General features: G+C 44.0%; 1 protein-coding gene across 1 annotated transcript in view; it reads right to left on the bottom strand.

Annotated features, from left to right (window-relative positions):
- Positions 1 to 19,074: 19,074 nt before the first annotated feature.
- CHRND (cholinergic receptor nicotinic delta subunit) overlaps positions 19,075 to 24,021 on the bottom strand; it is a 29,094-nt gene continuing 24,147 nt past the window's right edge. Inside the window, exons 11-12 of the mRNA XM_083363974.1 lie at positions 22,630 to 22,748; positions 19,075 to 19,533 (exon numbers count right to left, since the gene is read on the bottom strand). Of these exons, the coding sequence (XP_083220100.1) occupies positions 19,351 to 19,533; positions 22,630 to 22,748 (302 nt within the window). The 3' untranslated portion in view covers positions 19,075 to 19,350. The remainder of the gene's footprint in view (positions 19,534 to 22,629; positions 22,749 to 24,021) is intronic.

The following is a 24,021-nucleotide window of genomic DNA, read 5'->3' as shown; positions in this document are numbered from 1 at the left end:
GACTGGATTAATTCGCAGTTCCCCAGACCATAAACCAACTGGACAATCTGGATTGGCAGAGCATCTGAAGCCACTCAAAACCGCCTAATAATCAGGCTAGTTAACCTAAGCGTCGCAAGCTGGAACAAATGTCACAGCCAGGTTTTTAACTAACCTGGGTTTTCAGATCATGTTTGACCACACCCCCTGATTAAACTAATCCTGATGCATCTTATGAAATGGTGCCCTGAATCTCTCAGGAAAGCCATCCCCCTCCCAGATATATTATATTCTGATGTGAATGCATTTCACAAAGACCAGGTCTTTGCCTGGTTTATCACATACTCTATCTTAAATACGTAAAAACGTTTTTGTTTGTATTTTTTTATGAAAAAGGAAAGCTTGTATGTCTCATCTGATATCTCTCTGCTGCTTGGTTGCTTGCTCATGGTTGGTCTGCCCGAAAATATAAACACAACAACAGATTAACTTCTGGGCCATTTAAAGGTCTAAAATGAGCATTTAATTAGGTAAGCGACCGGTCTGTTTTCGGTCCAAATTGATGAATAATAAACAGCTCTCCAGTCTGTGCCTGAAAACCCTCTCTATCTACTGCACAGTTCGTTGCCTGGCTAATGTCTTTTTTTTAATCCTTTCCATTATCAAATTATTAGTGAACCACCCAATAAAGACTGGGGAGAAACTTTGACAGATTAACCTTCATTAGGATAATTGCCGCTGCTTGTCATGGGGGTGTGGGAGTCCCAAATTTTGCTGTGGGCAAATGCCAGCCCTGGTTTACCACCCACATTCCAGTATTCTCTCTGACTGTGGTCATGTTGAAGCAGTGTATCTCAACTACGGTGGGAGGTCAGCCCACCCACCACCCACCCCCCAGAGAAGGAAATATTAAAAGGCCAGAAAAATATATTTCCTCAAAGGATCTTAAAGAGGCAGAAAAGCATGCCCAGTTTTTTCTTAATATCCCCAAGTCTCCCTCCCGCAAGCAGAAACCAGCTCTGTAGAAATGCTGATGTGATAATCCATTCAGGAAGGTTGAAGCTAGAAGATTGAGAAGACAAAGACACCTAAAATCTACATACCTCACCCAAAGTCTAAGACAGGACATAATAGGATTGACCCACAGATGCCAAAGGGACACAAGTCAAAATACATGACACAGGAAATGCAAAGCCTCAAACAGGAAGAGGAAACAACCTCAAGAGCCCTAGAGGGTATAAAAACCCACCCCCTACATATGCTCTCTCTCTCTCTCTCTTTTCTTCCAGAGCCATCTTCCTGTCTGGCTCTCCTCTTCAATAAATTGCAACCTTCTTTCTAAAGCAGTCACCATGTTGTTTATTCCCAGCTTGGACTGAACCATGATGAAGACTTTTCTGTCAACACTACGGCGTCTTTAAGACAGGTGGACTTCAACTCCCAGAATTCCCCAGCCAGCAAATACAGAGAGTCCTCAACTTAGTTTAGTGAGCTTTTGGTGCTTATTCAAAGTTACAACGGCACTGGAAAAAAGCAACTTATAAATGCTTTTTACACCTCCGTAGCAGCATCCCCATGGTCACGTGATCAGAATTCAGATGCTTGGCAACTGACTCATATTTATGACGGTTGCAGTGTTCCCGGGATCATGTAGATCCCCCTTTTGCAACCTTCTGACAAGCAAACTCAAGGGGGGGGGAGGAAGCTGGATTCGCTTAACAACCGGGTTGCTAACTTAACCGCTGCAGTGATTCACTGAACAACTGCGGCAAGGAAGGTGGTAAAATGGGGCCAAGCTGACGTAACAATTGTCTTGCTTAGCGATGGAAATCTCGGCCTCAGTTGTGGTTGTAAGTCAAGGACGACGCTACTTGCAATCTTCTGCCTCTAAAAGCACAAAAATTGGGGCTGATCAAGGTTTGGTGCCCAACTAGTTTGCTGGGTTGTGTCAGTCGGGATTCAAAGTTCAGCCGGAAAGCGATTGAAAAGAAATCCTATCCTTGGGAAGCGGAAACCGCTAAATTCCAGAGGGAACTGATAGTGGGCTATGCAAACAATGAATTGTCAGGCCAGGCTGCCCATGTGTTAAGGCAGTCAAGCAGATCTTATAAATAGCAACTGCAAAGGGAGACACAGGATACCGGATCGTATAACCATAATAATATTTCATCTGTGCATTTCTAATCGACTGAATGCTCCATCACTGGAAGTTTTTTAAAGAAGAGACTGGACAGCCACTTGTCCAAAATGGTATAGGGTCTCCTGCTTGAGCAGGGGGCTGGACTAGATGACCTCCGAGGTACCTTCCAACTCTATTCTGATATTCTGAATGGACTGAGGCCAAATCCAACCAAGCCTGCCCGCCTGCCTTCCAGAGGAAAGATCACACAAAAAATTATGTGCAGGACAGCTATTCTGCGACTTACGACAGTTCATTTAGTGACTGATTGAAGTTACAACGGCACTGAAAAAAAAAGGATTTAGGACCGGTTTTCACACTTACGACCGTTGCAGCATCCCCCGTGGCCTTGTGATCAAAATCCAGACACTTGGAAACTGGCATGAACTTCTGACGGTTGTGGGGTCCCAGGGGGGGGTCACGGGGTCCCCTTTTGCAACCTTCTGACGAGCAAAGTCAATTGGGGGAAGCTGGATTCGCTTCACTAACTAACGTAATCAACTGCCGCGATTCACTTAACAACCATGGTTGGAGCCTTGGTGGAGCAGTGGGCTAATGCCTCCTTAAGTAACACCAGCTGCCTGCCATTAGTGCAGGTTCGCATCCCACCAGGCTCAAGGTTGACTCAGCCTTCCATCCTTCCCAGGTAGGTAAAATGAGGACCCAGATTGTTGGGGGCAATAAGCTGACTTTGTAATAATGTCGCTTGGGGTGTGTGTGAAAGCCCTAATAAGCAGGCATATACATAGAATGAAGGCTATTGCTAAGCACATTGATTTGTGCTTTAGATTGTAAGCCGCCCTGAGTCTTCGGAGAAGGGCGGGATATAAATGGGATTTTTAAAAAAAAAACATGGCAAGGAAGGTCGTAAAATGGGTCAAAACTCACTTAACAAGTGTCTCGCTTAACAGATACTTTGGGCTCAGTTGTAACTGTAAGTCAAGGACTATTCATAAAATCTTTCTCTATAGCTGCTCTTTTAAGGATATATTTAGGAATCATTCAAAATGGTAGACAAAAATCCCCTGCCTTTAGTACATGGGTATGCAACCTTGGCTCTTTTATGACTCGTGGACTTCAACTCCCAGAATTCCTGAGCCAGCCATGCTGAGGGGAAAGAGAGAGGTTTCCAAGCTGAGCCATGGCTGGCTCAGGAATTCTGGGAGTTGAAGTCCACAAGTCATGAGGGGGCCATAGTTCCCCCATGCTGGCTCAGGAATTCTGGGAGTTGAAGTCCACAAGTCATAAAAGAACCAAGGTTGCCCACCCCTGCTTTATTGTTTTTTTATTGAAAAGTTTTAAAATACATTTTTGGAACATATACCCCATCTCCCCCACCCCCTCCCCATCCCTCCCATCTCAACACACACACCCCGACTTCCCAGAGCTGAATACAGGGTATTACATCATACAATCTTACTCTAAAATATTCTAATTACTGTAATTACTCTTTAAACCATATCACACTTTAACTCTCCTTAGCCATAGAAAAGAAAAATAATATATCCTCTAATTATAATAACTAATAACTATTCATGTGCTAAATGATACTTTGTAGTCCCATATTTGTTCTGAATATAATCATCCATCTTCTGCATTCCACTATATATCTCTGTTACGAGTGATCTTTCACATATGCCGAGATTTTGGCCATTTCTGCCAAGTTCGAAACTTTCAAAGTCCATTCTTCAATAGTAGGCAGATCCTCCTTCTTCCAGTATTGCGCTACCAAAAGTCTTGCAGCTGTTATTAAATTCAGCATCAATTTAGTTTCTATACCTGCTTTATTGTTATACGTGCTCTGTTGTCCGACTTCCCCAAAGAGTTGAAATTGTATAAGAAATGGGGAACGAAACCGAAATATAAAATCCAGGTTAAATAAATCTTGCCAAATCCAAGAATTGCTCCTGAAAGGCTAGGTTCACACAGCACCGTTTAACCCCTAGCAAATTGTCCCAACAGCATCCCCATCAATGTTAAGCTTGGTTAGTTTTAACTTTGAAGGATTTTTTTCCCCCTTCTCTGGGATTAGGTGTCACAGGGCAATCGGGAGCCTGTGTAGAATAGATCCAAAACTGAGTCGATCAATAATCAGATTAAATACGCTGTGGGAATGCAGCCAGAGGTTATTTTAAAAAAAATCCTGAGAGATATTTATCAAGGACATCAACTGAGAATGTCAAAAGATGCACAGAACAGATGCAGAGTTGCACATAGGGAGAGGATTTAAAAAAAAATCAACATTTTTAAAAGGGGAGGGGAAGGCTTTGGTTGTGTGGCTGTGGCCACCATCTTAACATTTTTTTAAATTTAAAAAGTTAAATAGGGGTGGGGGAGGGGGGATTAAAGTCATCTTAACATTTTTGACCTCCTCCGTCTCTGTGGATGTCCATGAACCAGTAGAAAAAAATAACTTCCTAAGGACAAGAAATGACAAATAGTCAGCCTTGACACAGATGGTGTCAAACAGACCTCAAAATAAGCAAACAATATTGTCAGGGGGGAAAAAGACAAGGATTCTTGTACTCTTTCATTCTTCCGATATGTTCTGAATAAAGAGAGGAGAAAGGAATTCCCATCTGTTCAGCAAAGATGGCAGGTGACAGGTGACAAAAGGAAAAAAAAGAAAAGAAAAGCAGAGTTAGTTAGCTGTGCAGCTTCTCTCTACTTTTCATTCTCTCTGACAGGGATGTGCATGAATTCCACAGGGAGATTAGGAAAAAATGAAATAAAGAGACATGATTGAAGTGCCAGACTTAACAGAAATATGCTCCGAGAAAATTCTTCCTTCCTTCCTTCCTTTCTTTCTTTCTTTCTTTCTTTCTTTCTTTCTTTCTTTCTTTCTTTCTTTCTTTCTTTCTTTCTTTCTTTCTTTCTTTCTTTCTTTCTTTCTTTCTTAAGAATGAGTTTGAATCTCCAGAGCTGGGGGAATTGTATCCGAAGATGCTGAATGAGCTGGCTGATGAAATGTTACTGAAATGTTCAATCTTGGTTAAAATATCAGATGAAAACCAGTTGCACAGGGATAGAATAGGTGGTACCTGGTAACTGTGAGAGGGATCTTAACAGAATAGCAGAGCTGGAAGGGACCATGGAGGTCCTCCTGGTCCAACCCCCTGCTCAAGGCATGAAACTCTAATACCATTTCAGACAAATGACTCTCCAATCTCTTCTTAAAAGTGAAAAAAGTAAGGCTCTACATTTAGGCAAGAAAAACCAAATGTACAGGTACAGTATAGGGCAGGGGTGTCAAACTCAATTTCATTGAGGGCCGCATCAGCATTGGGGTTGCCCTCAGGGGGCTGGGTGGGTGTGGCCTACTGGGTGGGCGTGGCCAGCTCTACATCTTTCGCATCAAGGGTGCCTATGGGGGCCTGGGCAGGAGTGGGACAGATCTGAGGGTCTCTGGCAGGAGGAGGGTCTCTGAGCCAGGGCCAAGGCAGTGGGGGCCATTCTCTTACTGTTTCCAGGATGGCTTCATGGGCCACATGAAACAGCTTCGCGGGCCGGATGCGGCCCCCGGGCCTTGTGTTTGACATGTCTGGTATAGGGGGTACCTTGCTCAATAGTACCAACGGTGAGAGGGATCTTGGAGTCCTAGTGGACAATCCCTTAAATAGGAGCCAGCCGTGTGCTGCAGCTGCCAAAAAAGCCAACACAGCGCTGGGCTGCATTAACAGAGGGACAGAATCATGATCACGTGGAGTATTAATACAACTTTACAATGCCTTGGTAAGGCCAAACCTGGAATCCAGCATCCAGTTTCGGTCACCATGATGTAAAAAAGATGTCGAGACTCTAGAAAGAGTACAGAGAAGAGCAACAAAGATGATCAGGGGAGGTCATCTAGTCCATCCCCCTGCTCAGGCAGGAAACGCTTTACCATTTCAGACAAATGGCTGTCCAGTCTCTTCTTTAAAAGTTCCAGTGTTGGAGCATTCACTGTGTTGTGGGAACACATGTGGTTTCCCCTAAGAAGTCAACTCATCTTCAAACGTCAACTCATCTTTCAGTCACTACATCTGTATGAAAAAACCGTGCTAACTCCCATGCTAATTTGTGGAAGGTTTAAAGGCTCTGTGAAACATTTTGAAACAGTTACATGCTGTTTTGTTACGCGTTTTTGACAGATGCTTGAAAAAAATAACAATAGAATAGAATAGAATAGAATAGAATAGAATAGAATAGAATAGAATAGAATAGAATGGAATGGAATGGAATGGAATGGAATGGAATGGAATGGAATGGAATGGAATGGAATGGAATGGAACGGAACAGAATGGAACAGAATAGAATTAAAGAATAGAATTAGATTAGAATAGAATAGAACAGAACAGAATAGAACGGAATAGAACAGAACGGAACAGAACAGAACAGAACAGAACAGAATAGAATAGAATAGAATAGAATGGAACAGAACGGAACAGAACGGAACAGAATGGAACAGAATAGAATTAAAGAATAGAATTAGATTAAATAGAATAGAATGGAACAGAACGGAACAGAACGGAACGGAATGGAACAGAACGGAACAGAATAGAATTAAAGAATAGAATAGAATAGAATAGAATAGAATAGAATAGAATAGAATAGAATAGAATAGAATAGAATAGAATAGAATAGAATAGAATAGAATAGAATATTGGAAAATAATAGAATAGAATAGAATAGAATAGAATAGAATAGAATAGAATAGAATAGAACAGAACAGAACAGAACAGAACAGAACAGAACAGAATAGAATAGAATAGAATAGAATAGAATAGAATAGAATATTGGAAAATAATAGAATAGAATAGAATAGAATAGAATAGAATAGAATAGAATAGAACAGAACAGAACAGAACAGAACAGAACAGAATAGAATAGAATAGAATAGAATAGAATAGAATAGAATTGGAAGGGACCTTGGAGGTCTTCTAGTCCAGGGCTTTTCAACCTTTTCACCCATTGTACCACTTTTAGGATATGGGAACATCCGAGTACCACCAGTCGCCTAGCAAGGTGTCAAAAACTTGATGACCAAAAAAAAAAAAGAAAGAAAGAAAGTGATGAAGTACAGGTAGTCCTCGACTTACAACAGTTCGCTTAGTGACTTTTTGAAGTTACAATGGCACTGGAAAAAGGGCCCCCCAAGCCACAGCTGAGCAAGACACCTGCCTGCCCACCCGGCGGCGCTCTTCCTCCTGTCCGAGGTTTTCATTGTTGGGAGCATTTCTGTTGAGGATTGGCAGTGGGGGTGGGGTGGGGGGTGTTTGGTTTTTATTTCCCCCCCCTCTGCTGGGTGGTTGCAGCAGGTTTGGGTCCCTTCACATGACCCTGGGACACTGTGACCGTCATAAATATGAATCGGTTGCCCAGCATCTGAATGTAAATCACAAGACCCTGGAGATGCTGCAACATTCCAGCTGATCGGTGCTTCTTCTGGACTCAGCAGACCTGCCCGGATCAGCGCCGAGCTCCAGCTGGATCCTGGCACTGATCCTGGCGCTTCCGCTCAGCCCTGCAGCTCCAGCCGTCTCTCACTCAGGCTTGTGCGGTGCTGCGACCGGTTGAGCTCATTCCCCTCCCCCACTACCACTTTTCTAGGATGGTCGCGTATCACCTACTACAAGTGGTACCCGTACCACTGGTTGAAAAGCCCTGTTCTAGTCCGACCCCCTGCTCAGGCACAATCTCTTCTTAAAAACATCTAGTGTTAGAGCATTCACAATTTCTGGAAGCAAATCTTTCTAGCAGTTCTAGCAATTGTTCTAGCTGTCAGGAAATTCCTCCTTAGTTCCAGGTTGCTTCCCTCTTCGGTCAGTTTCCATCTGTTGCTTCTTGTCCTGCCTTCAGGCGCTTTGGAGAAGAGCTTGACTCCCTCTTCTTTGGGGCAGCCCCTGAGATATTGGAATGCTGCTATCATGTCCCCCCTCATCCTTCTCTTCATTAGACATACCAATTCCAGCAACCGTTCCTTATATGTTTTAGCCTCCAGTCCCCTGATCATCTTTGTTGCTCTTCTCTGTACTATTTCTAGAGTCTCAACATCTTTTTTATAGCGTGGAGACCAAAACTCACAACCACAAATGAACCACCAAATTTCTGTTTGTAGCAAGACATTTGTTAAGAGAATTTGTTAAGAAACCTCATTTTATGACCTTTCTAGCCACAGTTAAATGACTCCCTGCAGTTATTAAGTTAGCAACATGGTTGTTAAGTGAATCTGGCTTCCCCATGGACTTTGCTTGTCAGAAGGTTGCAAAAGAGGATCTATGACCCCGAGATGCTACAACTGTCATAAATATGAGCCAGTTGCCAAGCATCTGAATTTGGATCATGTGACCCTGGAGATGCTGCAACAGTCGTAAGTGTGAAAAACAGTCCTAAGACACTTTTTTTCACTGCTGTTGTAACCTTGGTCACTAAAGTTGGAAGGGTCCTCGGAGGTCATCTAGTCCAACCCCCTGCTCAAGCAGGAAACCCTATACCATTTCAGACAAATGTTAAAAGTTTAGGTTAAAGTTAAAGTTTAAAAAGTTAAAATTAAAGTTTAAAGTTTAAAAAGTTAAAGTTAAAGGAAGTTAAATTTAAAAGTTAAAAGTTAATTTAAGATAATAATAATAATAATAATAATAATAATAATAATAATAAAGTTGGAAGGGTCCTTGGAGGTCATCTAGTCCAACCCCCTGCTCAGGCAGGAAACCCTATACCACGTGAGACAAATGTTAAAAGTTATAGTTAAAGTTAAAAAAGTTAAAGTTAAAAGTTTGAAAAGTTAAAGTAAGTTAAAGTTAAGTTAAAGTTAAAGGTTAAAAGTTAAAAGTTAACAGTTTTAAAAGTTAACAGTTTTAAAAGTTAAAAGTTAAATAAAGTAACCTTTGATCTCCCATCCCAGCTTATTTCCCCATCAACCGCTACCTATCTGCACCCATCCTAGCTTACCGGCAAGGAAGCTGAAGATAAGAGCTAAAGTTGACCAACTCATCTTCATATTATAGGCCTCCCACTGTTCTTTCTTTGTTCCTCAGTGGCAATGTGGCCACTGATGTAAGCTGGAGGGTCTGGACGTTATTTTGAGCACCAGCCCAGCCCCTCCCACCCTCCCACCCACCACCCTCATGGCAACCCCCTCCCTTTTCAAGATAGTTGTGGCTCAGCTGTTGAGCTGGGCATTGTCAGCTGTTTTGGGGATGTTGGCAGCCCATGGCTAGACGCAATGCTCCCCTGAAGACGGAGGGGTTGTTTTTAAGGACCTCCTGTTCTCATTACCTTCCTGAGTCCCGGAAAAACATAAGCCTTTGTTGTGATGGCGGGGTGGTCTGTCCTGGAAAGGTTGAGAAAATGCCAGGGTCAAATTAGCCATGAATTAGCCAAGTTAGCAATGTCGGAAGATGCCCGTGTTAGTCTCAAGTGTGTGTGTGTGGGGGGGGGGGAGAATCAGAATTCTCATAGCACCTTTTCCAAGGGAAAAAAATAGAATAGAATAGAATAGAATAGAATAGAATAGAATAGAATAGAATAGAATAGAATAGAATAGAATAGAATAGAATAGAATAGAAGTAGAGTAGAGTAGAGTAGAGTAGAGTAGAATAGAATAGAATAGAATAGAATAGAATAGAATAGAATAGAATAGAATAGAATAGAATAGAATAGAATAGAATAGAATAGAATAGAATAGAATAGAATAGAGTTGGAAGGGACTTTGAAGGTCTTCTAGTCCAGCCCCCTGCTCAAGCAGGAGATCCTATACCATCTCAGACAAGTGACTCTCCAGTCTCTTCTTAAAAATCTCCAGTGATGGAGCGCCCACGATTTCTGGTGGCAAGCTGTTCCACTGGTTAATTGTCTTCACTGTCATGAAGTTTCTCCTTAATTCTAGGTTGCTTCCCTCTTTCATCAGCTTCCAACCATTGTTTTTCGTTCTTCCCTCTGGTGCTTTGGACAATAACGTGACCCCCTCTTCTTTGTGGCAGCCTCTCAAATATTAGAACACTGCTATCATGTCTCACCTACTGTATTTAAACCAAGTCCAAGCTTCCGTGATTCCAGATTAAAATTTGTCCCTTGGAAAAGATGTGACCAGATTACAGGTAGTCCTCACATTATCACAATTCGTTTAGCAACCGTTTGAAGTTACAAGGGCATTGAAAAAAGTGGCTTATGACCATTTTTCACACTTACGACCGTTGGTCAAACGATCTCCCTGGTCAAACGATCAATATCCGGAAACTTGGCAACTGACTCATATTTATGACGGTTGCAGTGTACCAGGATCACGTGATCCCCTTTTGCGAACGTCTGACATGCAAAATCAATGGGGAAGCCAGATTCACTTAACAACCGTGTTGCTGGCTTAATAACTGCAGGGATTCACCTAAGAACTGTGGCAGGAAAGGTCATAAAATGGGGCAAAACTCACTTAACAAGTGTCTTGCGTCACAACAGAATTTTTGGGCTCAGTCGTTGTCATAACTCAAGGACTAATTCTTTGCCAAGTTGCCAAGGCTGTCATAGTCCAGGTTGGGGAAAAAATATCTCAGTTTTCCATTTGTTGAGGGATACAATCTGCCTACTTGTTAGAGGATGCTAAAGGAGAGAGCCTTGGTTGGCTTCATTGCTGCTTCTCCTCAGTGTGTCGATCTGTAAAATGGGAACATGGAATTGGTTTCCTTACAATGGGCAGAAGGAAAAACTGGTATGTCCAACTGAAATTTCTCGGCTAACTTGAAACCATCTTCCACATGGCTTACGCTTCAGAGTATTAGCACCTACAGAAGTGTGTCTAACTCGTACGTTTGGTAAGGCCACGCTTGGAATACTGCATCCACTTCTGGTCACCACGATGTAAAAAAGTTGTTGAACCTCTAGAAAGATTGCAAAGAAAAGCAACAAAGATGCTTAGGGGGCTGGAGGCTAAAACCTATAAGGAACGGTTGCTGGAATTGAGTATCTCTAGTTTAATGAAAAGGACAAGGGGTGACTTGATAGCCATCTTCCAATATCTCAGGGGCTGCCCCAAAGAAGAGGGAGTCAAGCTATTCTCCAAAGCGCCTGAAGGCAGGACAAGAAGCAACGGATGGAAACTCATCAAGGAGAGAAGCAACCTGGAACTAAGGAGAAACTTCCTGACAGTGAGAACAATTAATCAGTGGAACGACTTGCCACCGGAAGTTGTGGGTGCTCCAACACTGGAAGTTTTTAAGAATAGTTTGGACAACCAGTTGTCTGAAATGGTATAGGATCTCCTGCATGAGCAGGGGGTTGGACTAGAAGACCTCCAAAGTCCCTTCCAACTCTGTGGTTCTCTGTTAGTCTCATCCTGCTCCTGAACTCAGTTTATGCAATCCATCAGAGTTAATCAAAGCTATTAAAGAACAATCTTAGTAATATGAACAATTAAGCAGTGGAACGACTTGCCACCGGAGGTTGTGGGTGCTCCATCACTAGACGTTTTTAAGAATAGTTCGGACAACCAGTTGTCTGAAATGGTGTAGGGCAGGAGTCTTCAAACTCGGCCCTTTTATGATTTGTGGACTTCAACTCCCAGAATTCCTCAGCCAGGCATCCCTGGCTGAGGAATTCTGGGAGTTGAAGTCCACAAGTCATAAAAGGGCCGAGTTTGAGGACCCCTGGTACTATAGGGTCTCCTACTTGAGCAGGGGGTTGGACTAGAAGACCTCCCAGGTCTCTTCTGTTATTCTGAGTGGCGCAAACATCCTCAAAGAGTTCCAGAGAAGCTACCCCAAACAAATAATCTTTTCTGACATTTCATTTCTGGAAAGAAAAAAAAACACAACCATCCAGTACCTGTTTACTGTACATAGTTCTTTTCTTGAAGGAGAATCCTATTTCCCAACCTTGTAGCTCTCTGAGACAGAATTGAAGCTCTGCATATTTTCAGCCCTATTATTTAGTGATATATTTTTAGTTTCAGATAACTTGGCACCATTCAGGCATTGTCTGGACACTGGTATTTGCTGACGCTATGTCAGCTCTTTGAAGCAGGCCAGCTTGAAAAAGAGACGCCACGGGGATTCCGGGAATGCTGGTTTGTTGTCTTATGCATAATAAAAGCAATTGGGTATTTATAGTAATAGGTAGAATAACAAAAATATCACTAACTGAGCTAACAACTACAGCGATTCACTTAACATTTGTGGCCCAAAAAGGTCATAAAATGGAACAAAGCTTACTTAACATCTGTCTTGCTTAGTAACGGAAATTTTGGGCTCAGCTGTGAAGGACTGCCTTTAGGGAGCTGAGGGGTCAAAAAAAAAAGGTCAGGATGGCAATTGTCACTGTGTGAATGAAGTTCTGCCACTTGTGAACATGCACCGTGAAAGATGCACAAAGACACAAAAGTGGGCCGGACTTCTATTTGTATAGTCACAGCTGCCATCTTGACTTTTTTGACCTCCCCTGCCTCAGACCCTCCCCCATTCCCAGGGCTTGATCCCAGAACAGGTTTTATAAGAAAAGAAGTGAAAGAAAGAGGCTGCTGCCATCCCAAAGAACTTATTGAATAGCGCTGGGCATGATGGGAACTGTGGTCCAAACCATAGGAAGGATCCTTCTTTCGGTCCTCTTAAAGATGGGGGAGGAGACAAAATAAGGATCGCCCAATTTTGAACAGCCTGCTGGGTGGGCAATTCTGACTGTTGTCATCCACACATCTTGAAGTTACCAAGTTTGGAAAACACGGGTTTAAACCCTTGCCTTTGCCTTCCCACAATATCCTTCATTTTAATCCCTGTTCGCTTCGTTGGGTGTCATGCCACTGAGCCCCCTGTGATAAACTGGCTTTTGTCAAATTGGAGAACCCTGAAAATGGGTTCAGTCAGTTCCACAATGCAACGGGTTGTGTGAACAGAGCCTCTGAGTTCAACTGGAGAGAAAGAATCTGAGATTTCATGTGACGGAGTTATGGCAGCCATCTTGAAACTGGGCCATACGTCTGATATGACGTATCCCCCGCAGGAATCTGCCGTGAGGATATTGTTCCATAAACAAATCAGCATCTTTGAGATCAGGCAGTTGATCCCAAGTACTCAGATTATCCAGGATTCTTTGTAGGAAGTCAGCACCCCACCCCTAAAGAGGGAAATATTTTGGGGGATATTAAAAAGGCAGAATATTATATTTCCCCAAAGGAGTAAGGGAAGGGGGGAAAAAATCTGCCCATGTTTCTCCAGGCAGAAACTGAGCAGGCCAGCTCTGTAGAAAAGCAGATTTGATAATCCTGTTCAGAAAGTTGGGCCACCTATTCATAAGCAAAATGTCTTCAGCCACAGCCACAGAGAAGCAGGACATGACTTTTAGAACACAACAGGATTAACCCACCGCCATTAGACTAACAAAAGGGCACACTCAAGCTCAGGTCAAAGTACATTGCACAGGAAGAGGAACAACCTCAAATACAATGCCCAAAGAAGGTATAAAAACCCACCCACTCCCAACTCCATTTTGTCAGCTGTCTCAGAACCACATGCTGTTGGTTTTGTTCTTCAATAAACTGAACCTTGTTTCCTAAGCAATCTCCATTTTGTTAATTCCCGGCTTGGACTGGCCCCTGATGATTTTTCTTTCAACAGGGGGAAGTCACATCAAATCATTGGCTACTAAGCTGTTTTTCCACTCAAGAGGAGCAGCTGAAGCTCCCCAACAACACCTCGCAATCTCCAATTCGGTTAGATTTATTTCCCAAACTCCACACCCTAGTTGTGTCTCGGTGTGGCATTCACACACAGTTTATCCAGCTGGATTAAGCTTCAGTTTGCTCCGATTTGGTTTTAGAGAATTTAAATGGCCTGTTTGGGCATCTAAAATGCTTAATTCAGTAAAGATGTTGTATCAACCCACTATAAAGCAATAAAGCAAAGGATTAAAGGCCATACACTCCCAATAAAAGAACAGAGCAATGGCCCTCATTAAGCCGAATTAATTTCAGTGGGATTGAAAGTTGATCTTCCATATAATTTTACAGAACAACGAAGCTGGAAGGGACCTTGGATCTCTTCTTGTCCAGCCCCCTATACCAATTTAGAGAAATGGCTGTCCAATTTCTTCTTAAAAGCCTCCAGTGACACAGCGCCCGCAGTCTCTGAAGGCAAAGCCGTCCCACTGATTAGTTGTCCTCGCTGTCACAAAATTTCTCCTTATTTCTAGGTGGGATCCTTCCTTGGTTTGCTTCCATCCATTGTTTCTTGTTCTGCCCTCAGGTGCTTTGCACACTCCCTCTTCTTTGTGGCGGCCTCTCAAATATTGGGAGACTGTTATTGTGTCACCCTGGTCCTTCTTTTTGTTCTGTACCAGCCTGCTACCGGCCCTGCAGATAAGGCAGGGACAACCCCTTTACAAGAAGGCAAGAGGCTGGAACTAAGCCTGCCAAATTTATTAACATAAAAACATAAACAGAGCAAAGAGAGCAAACACGAACCAAGAAACAGGAGCTTTTCAAGCGGTTGCCTTCAGCAAACCAGCCCTCCCACGCATTCCCCTTTTAAACAGTTCAGGGCGTGGCTTCTCTCTGCCTCCTTCCGAGGTGCCCCATTGCCTTCCTCTGTTTACTCCTGATTGACTGCCTCCTGTGTCGGGCGTCCTTAAACAGGGCCAGCTGTGGGTCATCTTCATCCACGCTGTCAGGCTCACACAGCTGGGTCTCCGTCGTGACCAGGTGGGAGGGGCCTGGCTGAAGGCTCTCATCAGCAAGCTCTCCAACCCCCTCAGCAAGCTCTCCAACACCCCCCTCCTCCTCCTCTGAGTCGTCCGACCCAACTGCCGAACCCACAGGCTGACCCTGAATCACAACACTTTTCATTAAACTAGCCATTTATTTATTATTTATTTATTTAGTTGCATTTGTATACCGCCCTTTCCCTGAGGACTCAGGGCGGTTTACAGGGAATTAAAAAATCCAACATACAAAAGTTAAAACCATATTAAAAAATATTAAATTAACCCTGTACACAATTAAAACCCCAATTAAAAAATTTCTCCTCAGCCTGGGCCCGAGAGCTCAAAGAGCCAGGTCTTCAGGCCCCGGCGGAATGATCGGAGGTCGGGGGCAGTTCTCAGCTCCACCGGCAGCTGGTTCCAGAGGGCAGGCCATGCCCAGTTCCAGCAACCATTCCTTATATGTTTTAGCCTCCAGTCCCCTGATCATCTTTGTTGCTCTTCTCTGCACACTTCCCAGAATCTCAACATTTTTTTTTTTGTATCGTGGCAACCAAAACTGGATGCCATATTCCAAGTGTGGCCTTACCAAGGCCTTGTAAAGCTATATTAACACTTCACCTGATCTTAATTCTATCCATCTGTTAATGCAGCCTAGGATTGCATTGGCTTTTGAATTTGAATTGAATTTGAATTTTATTGAATTTATATACCGCCCTATTCCCGTAGGACTCAGGGCGGTTTACAGGGTACTTAAAACATCGATAGAAAAATTAAAAACAATTAAAAAAGATTAAATTAAATCCCTGAAAAAATATAAAAAACCCCAATTAAAACTCTCAGCCTGGGCTGGAAAGCTCAAAGAGCCAGGTCTTCAGGTCCCGGCGAAATGAACGAAAGTCGGGGGCAGTCCTAAGCTCCGCGGGCAGCTGGTTCCAAAGGGCAGGCGCACCCACAGAGAAGGCCCTCCCCCTGGGTGTTATCCGCCGGCAGTCTTTTACCGGCGGCACCCTGAGAAGGCCCTCCCTGTGGGAGCGCACAGGACAAAGGGAACTTGATGCCGGCAGCAGGTGTTCCCTCAGATATCCTGGTGGCAGCTGCAGCACACGGCTGGCTCCTATTTAAGTGACTGTCCACTAGAACAGAGGTCCACAACCTTTTGGGCACCAGGGACCTGTTCCATGGAGAAAGGTTTTTCCACAGACAGGAGTATGCATGGTTTTTTGTACTGCTTGCATCCTGTGGATGGGGCTTTGCTTGTTTGTGCGGACCGGTTGCTGGCATGCTACAGCCCGGTACCGGTCCAAGCCCTGGGAGTTGGGGACTTCTGCACTAGGACCCCTAGATCCATCTCGTAGGTACTGCTATTGAGTCTCAGGTACCCCCTCTTCTGTACCTGTGCGTTTGGCTTTTCTTGCCTAAGTGTAAGATCTTATTTTTCTAACCGTTGGATTTCATACTTTTGGAATTTCTCTCAGTCTTGTCTGTCACCCACCTACTCACAACAAAGACAGAATAGCAGAGTTGGAAGGGACCTTGGAGGTCTTCTAGTCCAACCCCCTGCTCAGGCAGGAAACCCTATAGCGGGGTAGGCAACCTTGGCTCTTTTATGACTTGTGGACTTCAACTCCCAGAATTCCTGAACCAGCCATGCTGAGGGGAAAGGGAGAGGTTTCTAAGCTCAGCCATGCTGGCTCAGGAATTCTGGGAGTTGAAGTCCACGAGTCATAAAAGAGCCAAGGTTGCCTACCCCTGTCCTATACCAACTCAGACAAATGGCTGTCCAGTCTCTTCTTAAAAACCTCCAGTGTTGGAGCATTCACAGTTTCTGGGAGATATCGGTCCACTGATTAAATGTTCAGTGATGTACCTGGGTATGTATTTAGGCAGCTCACAATAGCAGTCAGCGTGGCATTTTTATCTTTTCTCCCCTGCCGGAAGCACTATGGCTGCAGCTGTCTCTCCCATAACCTCAGCCTGAGGCTTTGCATTCTCAGCTAGGGTGCTTCAGCTGCTTCCTACGTAATGGGATCTGTCCTGGGAGAGCTGTTTCCTGATGGGTTTGAACACCTCTGCTTGATATCTGACCTCCTGACCTTATTTCCACACAACAGCTGGCACAACAGCTGTCGGGAGGTATGCCCAGCCCCTAGTATTAAAAATAAGCCCATGGGCTCCCAACAGTTTATAGGAGGAGGTCACTTTAAGATTTGTGGACTTCAACTCCCAGAATTCCTGCTGGCTAATGAATGCTCAGGGACACGGTGGCTCAGTGGGTTAGGACGCTGAGCTTGTCGATCTGAAGGTTGACAGTTTGGCAGGTCGAATCCCGAGTGCCGCGTAGCAGAGTGAGCGCCTGTTACTCGTCCCAGCTTCTGCCAACCTAGCAGTTCGAAAGCACGTAAAAATACAAGTAGAAAAATAGGGAGCACTACGGTGGGAAGGTAACAGTGTTCCGTGCGCCTTTGGCGTCTAGTCATGTCGGCCACATGACCACGGAGACGTCCTCGGACAAGCGCTGGCTCTTCAGCTTTGAAACGGAGATGAGCACCGTCCCCTAGAGTCGGGAACAACTAGCCCCTCAAATATTGGAACAGTTGCAGGATTTGGGTATGGCTAATCTAGAGAAAGAAAGACCAGGCAGTACATGATAGCAGTATTCCAGTATTTGAAGGGCTGCCACGAAAAGGAGGGTGTCAACATATCTTCCGAAGGACCCGAAGGCAAGACAAGAAGCAATGGATGGAAACTGATCAAGGAGAGAAGCAACCTGGAATTAAGGAAAAACTTCCTTACAGGGAGGACAATTAACCAGTGGAAGAGCTTCCCTCCAGAAGTTGTAGATGCTTCATCACTGGAGGTTTTTAAGAACAGACAGGACAGCCACCTGCTTGAATAGCGGGTGGGACTAGAAGACCTCTGAGGTCCCAACTCTGTTCTGATTGATTGAAAATGTGTGGTCAAAGGGGTTGAAATTTCCATTATGTTGTGATCTTAAAGAGAATCTTTCAGTAAAATCATATGTTGTTCTATTCTATTCTATTCTATTCTATTCTATTCTATTCTATTCTATTCTATTCTATTCTATTCTATTCTATTCTATTCGCATTAGTGCCAGGGAATTGAAGTCCACCCATCTTAAAGTTGCCAAGTTTGGAGACGTATTTATTTATCCAATTTCTAAAGCCGCCCAATTCAACCAAATTACTCTGGGTGGCTTACAATTCTATTGTTGGTACCGGATGACCGGAGAAATTATGCAGAATGCATAAAGGCACTTCAAATATATATTGGGAATGTGAACAACACGGAGGGACATTTTATCATGCGTGATGGACGTGTAAAAAAGTTTTAAAAAATGGATTCAAAGTCATACATAGGATTTTAAAAGGTTAATACAGGTAGTCCTCCTCTTACAACAGTTCGTTTAATGACCGTCTGAAATTACAGCAGCATTGAAAAAAGTGACTTATGACTGGTTTCACACTTGCGACTCTTGCAGCATCCCCAGGGTCGTGTGAACAAAATCCAGACGCTTGGCAACTGACTCGTATTTATGACGGATGCAGTGTCCCGGGGTCATGTGATCCCCTTTTGCGACCTTCTGACAAGCAAAGTCAGTTGGGGAAGCCAGATTCATTGAACAACGATGTTAGTAACTTAACCACTGCAATGATTTATTTAAACGACTGTGGCAAGAAAGCTTGTAAAAGGGGACAAGACTCACTAAACAACTGTCTCACTCAGCAACAGAAATTTGGGGCTCAGTTGTGGTCATAAGTCAAGGATTACCTGTGCTCACTGAAGCCAAAATTTTTTTCCTTTTAGGACCGATAGATGCATAGTTAGAAAAAAGCCATGGGAAATTATTTCAGCATATACGAGTACTGCGACAAGATTTATGCACAAAGGGGGAATGAATGATGACATTGCCCAAACTTGCTAAGATGAATAAACTACCTTTTTAAAATAGAGTATATCCAGATCCTCAGAAAAAACAACCAAAAAGAAAAAAAACACTGTTAGCCTTCCCAGATTTCCCCAAACACCCTTGGGAAACAGCCTTTATGAAACTCTAGGACCGTGTTTCTCATCCATGGCAACTTTACAATGTCTGAACTTCAACTTCCAGAATTCCCCAGACAGCAGAGAATTCTGGGAGTTGAAGTCCAAATGTCTTAGAGCAGAGGTCCCCCAACCTTTTGGGCCCCAGGGACCGGTTCCGTGGAGAGAAGTTTTTCCACGGACCGGATGGGCCTTTGCTTGTTTGTGCGGACCGGTTGCTGGCATGCCGTGGGACGGTACCGGTCCACAAACTGGGGGTTGGGGACCCCTGTCTTAAAGCATCTTAAAGTTGAGAAACTTGGGGATTAAAATTACAAGAAAAATCAGAAATAAGAGAAATAAGGAAAGACAACTCTCTGGATATTTGGGGCAAGGGCCAATATCGTCTTCCGTCAACGATGCACCGAATCAGCCAGCTGTGCTTTTGATCAGCGGTGGTGATGCTCTGAGGAAGGCATCCTTTGGCTTTAAACATAATGCTTGTTATCCTCACTGTAGTCATAAGGATCGCCCTCAAAAGGCAAGGGGGGAGGTTGGTTGTATATTCCCACCAAGAAGATCCACAAGGTCCCCAGGCTCAGGATAGGAGTCACCAAGAAGAGGCAGAGGCGGTCCACAGTGCGAGCGACACGATTCCAGCTGTCCTTTTCCTGCAAGAATAAAATAATAGGATTGGGAAAGGGTCAAAGTCTTTCATACACCTCAAAGCAACTCCAAAGCTGTGCTCAGCCAATGTCACTTCAGAAAGAGTCTAGTACAGGGGTAGGCAACCTTGGCTCTTTTGTGACTTGTGGACTTCAACTCCCAGAAGTCCTAAGGCCAGCCATTTATTATTTATTTATTTATTATTGGGACTTATATGCCGCCCTATCTCCCGAAGGACTCAGGGCGGCTAACAACAATAACATACAATAATACAGAAGTTAAAAGAAAATTAAATTAATGGCCCCTGTAGAATAAATTAAAATTAAAATAAGTTAAAAATGACAGTTAAAAATTAAAAACATAATTAAAATCCCTGTCAGTCCAGGTCAGCCAGGTAAAAAAAGGAGTGTTTTGAGGCCGCGGCGAAAGGACTGGAGATCCGGGGCCATCCGAAGCTCAGGGGGGAGCTGGTTCCATAGGGCTGGGGCTCCCACAGAGAAGGCCCTCCCCCTGGGGGACGCCAGCCGACATTGTCTAGCCGACGGTACCCTGAGGAGGCCCTCTCTGTGTGAGCGCACTGGGCGATGGGAAGTTGTTCCCGGCAGCAGATGGTCCTGCAAGTATCCCGGGCCTAAGCCATGTAGGGCTTTAAAGGTAAGTACCAGCACCTTAAATCTCACCCGGAGGACAACCGGTAACCAATGCAGCTCACGCAGGAGGGGTGTAATATGGGAGTATCGGGGTGCTCCCATCACTACCCATGCGGCCACACTCTGCACCAGCTGAAGCCTCCGGGTGGTCTTCAAGGGCAGCCCCATGTAGAGAGCATTGCAGTAATTTATACGGGAGGTAACGAGTGCATGGGTGACTGCCATGCTGAGAGGAAAGGGAGAGATTTCCAAGCTGAGCCTTGCTGGCTCAAGAATTCTGGGAGTTGAAGTCCGTGAGTCATAAAAGAGTCAACGTTGCCTACCCCAGTCTACTAAGATTTGTGGACTTCAACTCCCAGAATTCCTGAGCTAGCCATGCTGAGGGGAAAGAGAAAGGTTTCCAAGCTGAGCCATGCTGGCTCAGGAATTCTGGGAGTTGAAGTCCACGAGTCTTAAAGTTCAAAGTTTGGAGACCCCTGATTTACTGGGTGCCCTTAATGGCTTCCTTCAACAACCAGGTGAAGTGAGTTGTGACAGCGCCACATTCTGCTACAGAGAGTGGAAATATTAAATTATATTCCCTCAACTGCCGTGCATGGCCAATGGCTCATGATAAAGGTCCATTGGTGTTGTGTACATAGTTATTAGGCATTTGACAGCTCGGCGCCTGGCAACAGCAGGCAGCATCAGCATACGCTCTGATTGGCGGGTCAGTTTTAGCGGGAGATTCCAACACGAATGATTGGCTAAGAGCTCGCCGGCCAGAGTATTTAAAGGGCTAAAAGGGGCTGCGGAACAGTGTTCTGTCAACCACAATAAAGCTGAGTTACTGAACCTCTGGCTGTCATCTGTTCCCTCACGGTCCAGCCACGCTATCTAACAATTGGGCTAATTGCTTTGGCTACATTTACCTCAAACTTTATTTATTTAGTTATTTATTAACTTCAGTGACCGCCCATCATACCACAGGGCAACTCCAGACGGTTTACAATATTAAAAAGATAAAATGTTACAAAGCCCACGCAGCAATACAAGCTGTAATATAAAAAAGATTTTTAATGTTTTTTATTCTTTATGCTTTTTATCCCATCTTTATTATTTTCCTACTAATATAAATAGAAATATATTTACATTATGTTTTTACAAACAAGCCAAGGTGACAAACGTACCAAATACTATCTCCACCTCACTATTTTCCCCACAACAACATATCTGTGATTGGTGGAAAGTATTTAGAAAGTCGAAATTGTTGAATTCTGCCCTCAACAGAACAGGAACTGACACTTGAGGAATGTTCCAGAAGACAGAATGGAGAGCCATGAACTTTTATAGGGGCAAAAAGAAAGATTCCCATTAGTTGCTCCAGGATTGCCGAAAGAAAGTTAAAATCTTAAAATCATGAAAAAGGAAAACGAAAAGAGAAACGTGAGTCCACATAGTCCTCAATTCACAACTGAGCCCCAAATTTCTGTCGTTAGGCGAGGCATTCATTAGGTGGATTTTGCCCCACTTTACAACCTTTCTGGCTGCAGTTGTTAAGTGAATCACTGCATTGTTAAGTGAGTGACACGATTGTTAGGAGAACCTGGCTTCCCCATTGAGTTTGCTTGTCAGAAGGTCACAAAAGGGGAAAATCACACGACCCTGGGACACCACAACCGTCACAAATATGAGTGAGTTGCCAAGCGTCCAAATTCTGATCATTTGATGATGGGGATGCTGCAATGGTCGTAAATGTGAAAAATGGTCATACGTCACTTTTTTCAGTGCCCTTGTAAACTTAAAATTATCATGAAACAAACCTGTCAACATCCAGCTCAAGAATCCATATAAAACGCCAGGTTCACTTCGCTTCCAAAAAGCTTACTGTTTATTGAAGACACCACATGGTAATGTCGAAGCAAAACTAACTCTGAGGTTCCAACCCCAACCCCAATTCATAGACTTAAACAATCATTGTCTTAGCCAAATCCCCAAATTCTAATGTTAGTCCATATAAACAAGTTCACTTTGTTAGGGGAACCGTCTGCTTCAAATCCACACCTGTTCTGGTGTCCTTGACAAGACTTCAGGCTCTCACAGTCTCCAGCTGAATCGAAGAGATTTCGTTTCTCCATTTAACCCACTTGAAAGTAACATCCCCCCCCCCAATCTAAAGGCAAGATGAAGCGCAGAGGCACATAGCTGCCAAAGTTTCATCCTTGACAAAACCGTTGTAAGTCAAGGACTACTTGACTAAGGGGCTGAATGTTCTACAGAGGTCCTAAGAGACCAGCTTCCTGAACAGCCCATTAGCTTCACTACTGCAAACATCCAGTTGGGAAAATTGGTTCTCAATCATAGTCAGAATTAACTTTTCTTCTGTATCAAGTTAGCAGAGCATCACCGGGCTTTTGAAAGTCTGAAGAAACAAAGATGTTTGAGGGATTTGAGATGGATTCGCACACCTACCTCGTTATAGCTGTTCTTCTCCTGCATGTGTTTCACGATGAAATTGGCTCCAGCAATGGCTGGCTTGATCTCATTGTATAGCTGGTCCTGCAAATCACCTATGCCTTGGGGATTTGGTCCTGGGAGGTGGAGAAAAGAAGGAAGCTGTAAAGTCAGGGCCGAGGAGATCTAGGTGGGAGGACTATACAGCTCTAGAGAGCTACAATATAAGAGCCCTGGTGGCGCAGTGGTTAGAATGTAGTATTGCAGGCTAATTCTGCCGACTGTCAGCAGTTTGATTCTGACCAGCTCAAAGTTGACTCAGCCTTCCATCCTGCCGAGGTTAGTAAAACATGGACCCAGATTGTTGGGGGCAATAGAGCAGCAGGTCCCAACCTTTTGGGCACCAAGGACCGGTTCTGTGGAGAAAGGTTTTTCCAGGGACCGGAAGGGCTGTGGTTTTGTGTGCTGTCTGCATCCTGCCGATGGGGCTTTCCTTGTTTACATGGCCCAGTTTCTGACATGCCACAAGACTGGTGCCAACCCATGGACCAGGTGTTGGGGACCCCTGGCTTCGAGAACAGTAAAAGCACTATGAAGCGCTATATAAGTCTGCTATTGTTGTAATTCCATGCCAGCCTGTGATCCCGGCAGCTGAGTCTGGGGAAATCAGAGGAGGGCCCTGGGGAGCCATCAGAGTCGGAGGAGGGCTCTGATGAGCTCCAGGACTTACAAACTGATGAAGAGCCTGGCCCTTACACTCATGCTCAGGATGAGACCCAGCTGTGCTGGGAAACTGAGTCGGACTCTGAGGACGCACACCTGGAGGACATTACAGACACTTGTAAACACTGAAAACCTGGTTTTTTGATCTATTAGGCCTGGACTGAAGGGGTTTCAGCTATTAATATTGTTTTAATTGTTGGGCTTAAGTAATTTAATCTATTTTAATTTATACTATTTTTATATTGTATTTTATGCTGCCCTGTAAAATGCCCTGAGTCCTTCGGGAATAGGGCGGTATAAAAATTTAATTAAATAAATAAATAAATAAGTAGGCAACATGAGTAGGACAGAGGGAGGCTATGGGGCAGCTGCAAGGGAGGAGGAGAAGGCATTGAGAAGCTACGCCTTAGGGTTGCATAACAAAAAGGGAAGGTATGGGCAGGGCTGGTTGCTGAAGGCAACCATTTGCAAAGGACTCCAGTTTCAAGGGATCATGTTCTTTGCCTGTGAACTATTCCCTCTTTGACTCGTGCTCCATTTTACTTTTGAACAATTCTCCGTTGGAAAACATGTTCTGTTGCTTTTACTTTTGGGACAATTATCAGGTCTGTAACTCAAATAAAAGGGGTCTTCAGCTGAATTGTGGAAGTTTCATTTCTCTATCTAACCCAGGCCATGGCATGCCAA

The sequence above is a fragment of the Vipera ursinii genome (genome assembly GCF_947247035.1).
Source record: "Vipera ursinii genome assembly, chromosome: 5".
Taxonomy (NCBI): domain Eukaryota; kingdom Metazoa; phylum Chordata; class Lepidosauria; order Squamata; family Viperidae; genus Vipera; species Vipera ursinii.
The sequence above is the reverse complement of the archived record's forward strand: the minus strand, read 5'-3'. Positions and strand labels throughout refer to the sequence as shown.